This window comes from Acyrthosiphon pisum, chromosome A2 (genome assembly GCF_005508785.2).
Source record: "Acyrthosiphon pisum isolate AL4f chromosome A2, pea_aphid_22Mar2018_4r6ur, whole genome shotgun sequence".
Taxonomy (NCBI): domain Eukaryota; kingdom Metazoa; phylum Arthropoda; class Insecta; order Hemiptera; family Aphididae; genus Acyrthosiphon; species Acyrthosiphon pisum.
In genome coordinates, this window is record NC_042495.1 from 108225797 (window position 1) to 108236408 (window position 10612).

The 10612-nt window shown below is 27.6% G+C and overlaps 1 protein-coding gene across 1 annotated transcript in view; it reads left to right on the forward strand.

The window, feature by feature from the left end:
* Nucleotides 1-931: 931 nt before the first annotated feature.
* LOC100574555 (solute carrier family 15 member 2-like) overlaps nucleotides 932-10612 on the forward strand; it is a gene marked incomplete at its 3' end in the record, with an annotated part of 15980 nt that continues 6299 nt past the window's right edge. Inside the window, exons 1-4 of the mRNA XM_029490047.1 lie at nucleotides 932-2236; nucleotides 3007-3035; nucleotides 3122-3194; nucleotides 3276-3417. Coding sequence (XP_029345907.1) covers nucleotides 3018-3035; nucleotides 3122-3194; nucleotides 3276-3417 — 233 coding nt within the window. The remainder of the gene's footprint in view (nucleotides 2237-3006; nucleotides 3036-3121; nucleotides 3195-3275; nucleotides 3418-10612) is intronic.

Consider the following 10612-nt stretch of genomic DNA (forward strand, 5'->3'; position numbering starts at 1 on the left):
TGTTTACGGACATTTTCAGTTTTCAATTTTTTTAGTTTTTTTTTCTATAAATATCAATAAAGTTTTATATGTTGGGCCAAAAAGTGTAAAAATGTAATACAAAGCTTCTGATATATTGCTTCAATATCAGTTGAAAAATATTAAAAATACATAGGCACAATTTTTTTTTATAAGCATTTAAAGATCAAATTTTGACAAAATTTATCAAATTTTAATTTGAAAAATTATTTTGTAGTTAAAAATTTATAAAATGTTCAATTTTTGTATCTAAGAATTGAAAATTTAAAACAAGAATCCACGTAAGTAATTAATTCTGTTACCAAAAAATCTAAAAAATAAATTTACACAGTTTATTTTTATAGTCATTTTAAGTACAAATTTGGACGAAATTACATATTAAAAACCTAGGAGAACTATTTTAGTTATTTTGTTGTGATTGTATAATATTATTCGTGGGTACTTGAAACTTCTAAAGTATACTATTATATATCTATGATAGTACCACGGTTTTTTGTTGATGTATATCGCGTTATAACTTATAAGTACCTAATAGATATTATGATATGATTAATTTGGAATATATTATAGGTACCTATTATAGGTCAATTTTTTTTAATACCATAGATAAGTATATATATGTCTAATACATAGACTAATATACCGTCTCCGCTCAGAATCGTTTTTCTTATACAGTGATATTATATCATTGAATTCAAATTTAATACTGTCCATTATACAGTGACCCACTTCTAACCTACTGTACAGCAGAGCGACATCCACTTACCCACCTTTTTAATTATTAGTTTGAATTTCAGAAAAAGATCATAAAAATGAATATTAAGTATAGGAATCTAATCATAGGCGCAAATAGGGGGAGGGGGCTTTAGGGGCTAAGCCGCTCCAAAAATGTCCATAGCCCACCCAAACATTTCCTACATTTTGTTTTAAGCTTATTCAATATTATCAAAGTGAGGTTTTAGCCACCCCAAATCTCAAACACTATTTGTGGCCATTGTGGTATGGCTACACAGTAATCAATATAATTGTATATTGGTTCCTTCTTAATTGGCCTTCATTTGACGGTAGTACACTAGTAATAAGGTCGAAGGTCTGACCCTGCGTATTCTGTAATATCAAAAATGACTTGGCTAATAACAATAAGTTTATATTATACTATTATATTTCTCTGATTTACTTCTCGGTAATACAAAATGTTCGAGTGACGAGTGTTATGTACATTGTAGTGATGGGCGCAACCGAATAGTTTTAACTATCGATTGTCTATCGATAGTTTCAAAAACTACCGAGTGATTTTTCAATTGAATAGATATTATTATTCATCGATTGTTTTTAAAAATTATTAAATAATTCACTCGATAGTTTTCTTTCGGTAGTTGCATACGTCTTATACCGACTAGTTTTGACTATCGATAGTTTTCATTCGTTAGTAAATAGTAATACACGTCTAGTACCAACTAGTTTTGAATATCCGCGAGTTAAAAAAAAATCGAGTGATTTTTCGGTATTATCGACCGAATTTACTTGTTAATAATTTGGGATAGACATTTTAAAGACAAAAATATAAAAAGTGAAATAACCAGCCTTGATACTCGATAGTCGAATCTCGAATGATTACATTGACAACATCATGGCTAAATAGTAAATAATACATAACCTTACCTAAAAATTAAAAATTTCAATAGTTCGATAGTTTTGTAAAACAATCGAGTAATTAGATAGTTTAAACTATCGAGTACTTCGATAGTTTTCACTCGGTTGTGCCCATCACTAGTACATTGTACAAAGAAATTCATCATTTTTTTTTAATTTTTATATTGTAAATTATAATATACCTATGTATACTTTTGTGTTATATTTTATAAGATTTAAATCGTATTTCCTTCGGGCTTCGAGTTAATTTTTATACGTGCTTATGACTTTAAACTATACGAGTTACTATACAATTTATTTCCTTAGAAACTAAAAAGTTAAGGTTGTTAACTACTACATGTTCCGTCTATGAGTAATAATGTCTATGATAATGCATCTTACCCATTTTGTCATGTGTACACGTAGTAGTTCAGTAGTTCAATAGTTCGTGTTCATAATCAATGCTACATTTTTACTACACACCTACTGTTATTTTAGCAGTCTAACGTTATTTGATTTACAATCGATGACAATATTTTCTACGTTAACGACGACGGACAAACCCTAACCTAATATAACCTTACAGGTATAAATGATACGTATAATATAATAATACTTTTTACCGAATAGCAGTGCATGTCAACAACTGTTTTTGCGTCGTCTGAATGTACCACGCACTTAGAGGAAACAACAAATCCACGCGATGATATTTTTTAATAAAATAATTATGGTATATTGTTCTAAGACGGTTCGGTTTAAAAATTCTCAGGTTTCGGCTTTTCCGGAGTGCCGCGTTTTGTGCACTGAAATTCAATGATTTTACCGTAACAAAAACTTTTAATATAATAAATTACTAACCTAATTTTGGTATAGTAACCGTGGGTATAGGGATTCAATATAAAGTGATTAAATAACTGATATGTATAGAATCGGTTTAATCATTAATAAGCTTAAAGAAATCATACGTTTTATTCATGACTTAAAAGTGAATTGGTCTAAGACCTATCTACTATCTAATATCCATAACTGCCGCATAGTTGTTAGGTACATAAAATAAAAACAACGTTTGAATAATTCCTATTCGAATGTGATTGTATAAGCTTATCATTATTAAGTAGGTATAGTAGGTACCTATCTACTTCATGGCCATTATACTTGTTCCCTCTATATAGCTGATTGATCTATGAAATAATTATAAACACCGTTAAATTTCCCCAATTTATTAATTAAAAACCTTAAAACAATATGTAAAGTGGTTAATGAAAACATTATATTGGTTTTCATAACGTTGTTATCACAATTAATCGAATATTAAAATTTCGTTCAATTAATTTAATAATTTTATTTAACTAATAGAGTTGTATATAATGGAAAAAAAAAATAATGTGAGTATCTTTATTATTACATTTATTAATTTTATTTATATATTTTTTAACCCACTTGTTACCTAAATTGTTCAATAAATGCATAGAGGTATCCAAAAGCAGTCTGGTATATATTGGGGAACGAACTGTGTGAACGGATTAGTTATTATGGACTTAAAGGTAAATCTTTACACTAACATAATATCTTTCATATTAATATTAAAATGTTGGTTTATTGTTCAAATATTCATATGTTTTTAGCGGTTTTGATTTTATTTTGTACAACTATTCAAAAATATGACAACGATACTTCCACGATTATAATTCATATGTTTATGGTCTTTCAATCCATATCAACATTGTTTGGAGCCATCATCGCAGATTCATACTGGGGAAAATATAAGTGAGTGATTGAGTAAAATAAACAAAAGCCATATATTTATTATTTGTAGGTGCCTAATTGTAAACTCATCCCGAATAAAAATATAATGCCAAATCTTATATCTAATTAATATAATCTTCTTATAATATTTTTGAGAACCATTTAACATTACCCAGATTGTTTTGTTTTCATTTTCATATCATTATTTATACCTAGTATGAAATTCGTTGTATAAATGTAAAATTGTGAAAAAATATAAGTAAAATGTTTCAGTGTTGGATTTCATTTGAGTAGGTATTCAGTGCAACAAAAATATAAGTAAAATGTATTTATGTGATATTGTAACCGTAAAAATATAAGTAAAATTGTAGTGTAATAATGTAAGTAAAATCTTTTTTTTAAAGTAAAAAGTCATGTGTTTGACATAATATAGGTACCTGGTACTCGTTGATATTTCTTTATTTTTGTATTTTTTAAGTGTTATTTCTATCAGTTTTTTTTTAAGTTTTTGAATTTTGAAATTAAAATGGTAAAAATTGGTCGAATTTATCGGGCTGAGTTTACAACCAACCTTTTTATCATCTTAAAATAATACAAACTGAGTAGGTACAAACACAAATGGAAGTTACACTGGACATGACTTACTTACCAATCCATTCAATCCTCACGAACCTCTACATCCTACAGCCTATAAGTAGGTACCCTACCTCTACCTCCAAGTAATTAAAATAAAAATCACAATCCAAATACAAAACTAAGTATTAAGAAACAAGTATACATATACCATTACGGTCGATTTATAATCTGGAATTTGAATGCCCAAAAAACAAGCGCTAAACACGTCATTCTTAAGCCATAAATCATCAGGCAAAGTGCATATAGACAATTACCGACCTTATTGGCGGAGGTGGAAAGGATAACTATTTTAAACGTTATAAATATTTTTGAAAATTGTTTTAATTTTATACTAGAGATTATTTTAATTTGTGTATGGACTTAATATATGATATAAAAATAAATAATTTTATAATTCTAATTTTAGATTCGAGTGGAACGATGTATGAATTGATTTTTCAAGATGTGTTTTTTTTTAAATTTTAAAATTTTCTTTTTGTGTCTGTGTATACGATAAATATAAATCTTTTATCTATTAAATCTAATATTTGAAAATGTAATACAAGATTCCTCATAATATTGTCTACCTTTATCAAAAAAAATAATGTCTATAAGAAAGTCAAATTACATTTTTATGAGGGTTTTAAATTCAAATTTTTATAACATTGGTATTCTTATGTAGCGATTTTCTTATTTTGTTGTAATTCAAAAACGAATAACTGTAGATACATGAACATTTAATTGAATGTTTATTTTATCAATTCTTATACTTGATAACATTTTCAAAATATTTTGACTTGTTTTGAGCTGTTTACGGACAATGTCATGTATCAATTTTTTTTTTTTTTTTTCTATGAATATCAATAAAGTTTTATCTGTTGGGAATAAAAGTGTAGAATTATAAGGCTCCTGATATATTGTTACAATACCAGTTGAAAAATATTAAAAATACATTGTCAGAATTTTTTTTTATAAGCATTTAAAGATCGAATTTTGGAAAAAATTATCAAATTTAAAATTGAATAATAATTTTGTAGTTAAAAATTTATAAAATGTTCAACTTTTATATCTAAGGATTGAAAATTTAAAACAAGATTTTATATAAGTATTTAATTCTGTTGCTAAAAAATCTAACAATTACATAAGCACAGTTTATTTATTTAGTCATTTTAAGTTCAAATCTGGACGAAATTACATATTAAAAAACCTAGAATAACTATTTTGTCGTGATTGTATAATATTATTCGTGGGTACTTGAAACTTCTGAAGTATACTATTATATATCTATAATAGTATCACGGTTTTTTGTTGATGTATAACGCGTTTTAAGTACCTAATAGATATTATGATATGATTAATTTGGAATTTATTACAGGTCAATTTTTTTTTAATAGGTACCATAGATAAGTATATATAGTATGTCTTATACCTAGACTGACATACCGTGTCCGCTCAGAATCGTTTTTCTTATACAATGATAATATATCATTGAATTCAAATTTAATACCATCCATTATACAGTGACCAACTTGTAACCTACTCTATATCAGAGCGACATCCACCTGCCCACCTTTTTAATTACCTAAAATAATCACGCTGCAGTATTATATAGGTAACTATAATTATGGATTTAGATAACAAGTATTGTGAAGGATTTTTTTCAAGTTGTTTAAAATTTTGTTTGATGAATTCGGTACAAGTGTACAGTAGAATAGTGTAGAATGTAGATAAATATTCTTTATTAGGTGAAAAGGCTTTTTTATATTAATAGGTACCTACTAATAAGACATGTTAATTTCTTTCTTTCTTTCTTTAAGCTTTTACAATCCATTTAGGATCATCGCTGCCTTAACCACATCTTTCCACCTATCTCTGTCTTCAATCTTTATTAATTCTTCTGAGATTTCCGTGAGATCCGTTTTCACTCTGTCCTCCCATCTTTGTCTTGGTCGACCCCTAGGTCTTTTACCGCTTAGTCTTCCAGTGAAAAGATTTTTTGCAATACCTTCCGATCTCCAAATATGGCCCGCCCATTCTAACCTTTTACTTTTTGATACGAACTTATAATGGGCTTATTGAAAATTTGGTTCAATTTTTGGTTAGTTCTTCTTCTATATTCACCATTCTCAATTACAGGGCCATAAATTCGACGTAGTACTTTTCTTTCAAATATGTTTAACTTTTCTTCATCTCCCTTAGTTACCGACCAGGTTTCACAGCCATACGTCAAGACCGGTCGTAGAAAACTGGCATATATATATAAGACATGTTAATACACATTATATTATATTATATTATATTTATATTACATTTGTTTATCATTTTTACCCACAAAATTATTATGGGGGGGCGTAACCGTTTTCCTTCTAAGTAACTCTCGACCGTTACCACCGTGTTCATTCCAGCCAAAGGTTAATTCAAATTTGCGCCAAAAAAACTTAAAAAAAATTTTGAGAACCCCTGAACCTAAATCCATCATATTGTAATGATTACGATGCATTCTTATATCACCTCACCTCGTCTCTATATCATATAAAGTTGGTAATACAATTTTACCAATTTACCTATTTCCCAACGTATACGTACCTACGTTATTAAACCTGGATTTATATTTGATACCTACACAGCGTATTGCGTGTTTAATTATTAATTTAACATAATAGTACCTACATATTATTGTTGTGTATAAGTTGAAAAATTCGAATTTTTAAAATCAATCTTTAAATGTATTATGGATATGGTATAATAGGTATATAATATAAATATTACAAGCAATATATTAGCTGTATAGCGTCGATACTCATTAAATTAGAAAATAAAATTAAGCGAATAGTATAAACAATATTGGTATATATTGATATACCATATAAATAGGTATTACAAACATATTATTTCGGCCACAACGAAATAGTAATAATAAGGGGATATCTTCTCGGCCCGCTTCCTGACTTCTGGAATGAGTCATAAGCGTGCGCACGGGAGAGGCAGGGGATGCAGCTGCCTCCCCTGCGAGAATTTTGGCTTCCTCATGATCTTATACATTAATACCTATCAATTTTTGATAATACATATTCAAATAATAATAATAATAATAATAATAATAATAATAATAATAATATTAATAATAATAATAATAATAATAATAATATTATGTTCAATATTGATATACTGGTATGCTATTTGAAAATAGTAAATCGACAATAATATAATATTATATTATATTATATTGATAAGACAGCTTCAAGTTTCAACTATGGTTACTGGTTTTTTCTTTGATATTACCGACTTATCATATCATCAACCTAGTTCGCAAATCACTTAACACCAAAATGACAACTTTTCAGGAGAGCAAAAAAACGTTCCAAACATTTCGTAGTCCTGATTCCCTATTCCCAAAAGTCCTATCTCCATCATATTTTACACATTTCGCTAAACGACGTATGGAACTTAAATAAAACATATTACCTATTTTAAAAGTTGTTCAAATTATGTTTTTGTTTATTAATTTTAGATTATGATCGGAACGATGAATGTATTGGTTTTACAATAATGATGTGTGTTTTTTTATTTTTTTTTTTGGTCGGTCATCATCTTTTGGGACAGTAAAAGTGCTTGGATTTTCTTCAACAAAATCTTTTCTGATAGAAAAGTGAATCTAGTTAATACTATGAGAGGCCAAAAGTTTTCCAGTAGTTTTCAAAGGCGCCGTGAAAAACAGGAATTTATACGGAAAATCGATCTTGGTTTTTGATATAACTCTAAAACAAATTACTGTAGATATATGAAATTTTGACTGAATGTTTGTATTAGCATTTTCTAAACACCATAGCATTTTCAAAATATTTTGTCTTTTTTTGAGCTGTTTACGGATATCCTCAATTTCCAATTTTTTTAGGTTTTTATTCTATAAATATCAAAAAAAAATTTTTCTGCGTAAAAAAACTTGAAAATTTAATAGAAGGCTCATATTAAAATGTTTCAAAGACAGATGAAAAATATTGAAAATCCATAGTCACAATTTTTTTTTATACAAGCATTTAAAGGTCAAATAGTGACAAAATACGTAAAATTTACGAAAATGCAAAATTCCTCATAAGTTTTTCTACCTTTATCAAAAAAACAAAATGTCTACAAACAAATCAAATTAAATTTTTATGAGCGTTTGAAGTTCATATTTTTACAACATTGGATATTCACTCGATCCAATACAGTGACCCACTTGTAATTTACTGTACAGAAGAAGGACACCCACTCAGTGGCGTTCTCAGGATTTTTCTATGGGGGGGTTCTGAAATAATTTACTTCTATAGATTTCTTCCAGTTTTGAAATGGTTTTATTACAAAAAACCCAAGTGGTTGAGATCCAATACCACCGCGAGAAGCAAAAAGCACACAATATTTACAAAATGCACCATTAAATTTCTCAGAGTAGCATAGCCAAGAAAAAGATTGAAGCCATTTGTGCTGAAATTTAAGTCTTCTTTTTTCATTTATTTCTAATAGAGGAAAATTGTAAGTATTTGGCGGCACCCATAAGCTGGTTAACACCTATATCAAGCATTCAAGCAGACAATCAGTATATTATTTTATATTGCAAGTTGCAACTTATAATATGTAGTCCAATATTTATATAATACTTACTATATTTTTTTCACTATCTGACAAACTACGGTTATCAAATAAAGCAATATCATTGACTGTGCTATCTAAACTTTCTGAACTACATTGCTGTGTAACCTAGCAGATGTTTAATCAAATATAAATAATGCAAATAATACAAATACAAATTATTGATGACATAATAGAATTTTAGTTTTTACCTGTTGATTATCAGTATTGTCATTTTCGATAGGTTCACTTGTAGTAATAGTAGAAGTAGAATCGACAGCTTTTTTTTCGAGAAAAAATTTAAAATACCACTACTATTTCTTTTCATTTTAATAAATCAAACAATATTCGTACAATCGATAGAATATAATAGAACGTCAGGTCGTCAGAACACAATTGTGAATTGTCACTTTTTAATTGAAAAAATACGAAAACGTTTATGATAACAAATTGTAAATAACCAGCCGAAAAATGATATAACATATATTAATACGGATTAACGATAATAACGAACCACACTTTGGTTAACACATAGAGTATACACATAATGCACATAATGATAATATGTTTGTAAGTTGTTATCAGTGTGTTGTTATTATTATCATAATATCATAATATATCAATAATCATCATGATAAAGAAAAAATATCAAAAAAATAAAAAAATAATAATAACTTGTCACAATTCACAAACATATAATATCAAAAGTAGACAAAACGTGTATTACTAAAATGTAAGAAAATAAAGATCCTTGGGGGGGGATCTATCCCCCATATCACCCCCCGTGAGAACGCCCATGCGCCCAATAAAGTATTGTGTTATTAAAAAATTTATAAAATTAACTGGGTCATTAAATAATTACCATGAAAATTTGATTTTTAAATCATTTTAACACATTTTATACAATTATACATAAAACAATTTTAAATTTAAATATTATTAATTCATTTTTGCAAAGATGAAAACATTGTAAAGTTTTGTACATAATAAACTATGATTCAATTTAAATTTATTTCATTTATACCTGTATATTATAAGATGTATAACTTTTTTCGATAGTTTTTTTAATAGCACTTTATTTAAATTTGTAATTTTGTGTTGGACTCTTTTAATTTCAAAACTCTTAAGAAAAGGCCAGTATAATTTTTTCCTCTGTTATATGCAAATGCCGTTACATAGGTAGTTAACACTTAAAACCTCTCACCATAATTCACTCATTATTATTATATCGCAGGATTCACCAACCTACGGCCGACGGGCCGAATCCGGGCCTTCATGGGTTTTTTGTTGGCCCACCAAGCTAATAATGTTTTCATTTAGTTTTTATTTTTTCATTTATTGAATTAATTAAATAAAATTATTTATGATGTTTTTTTTTAATTTTTTTTTTTAATTTTTAGATTCTGAGTGGAACGATGAATGTATTGATTTTACAATGATATGTGTTTTTTTTTAATTTTTTTTTTTTTTGTGTCTGTGTACACGATAAGTAGTCGAAATAATGCTACGATTTTCAACTTCAGTATCTTGTTCGATCAGAAAGTGTATCGTTGGTGCATTGGGGAGGTCAAAATTTAAATTTCAAAGTAGTTTTGAAAAGCGCCGGGAAAAACAAAAGAAAAATTAAGGAAAAACGGGAATTTTTACGCAAAATCTGTTTTCGAGAAAATCGATTTTGGTTTTTGGTGTAACTTGAAAACAAATGACCGTAGATACATGAAATTTTCAATGGTTGTTTATATTTCCATTTTCTATACACGATAACATTTTTAAAATATTTTGATTTATTTTGAACTGTTTAGAGACATTTTCATTTTCCATTTTTTTTTAGTTTTTTTTCTAAAAATATCAATAACATTTTATTTGTTGGATAAAAAAGCTTGAAAATTTAATAGAAGGCTCCTAGTATATTGTTTCAAAGGCAGATGAAAAATATTAAAAATCGTTAGTCACAGTTTTTTTTTATAAGCATTTAAAGTTCAAAAAATGACAA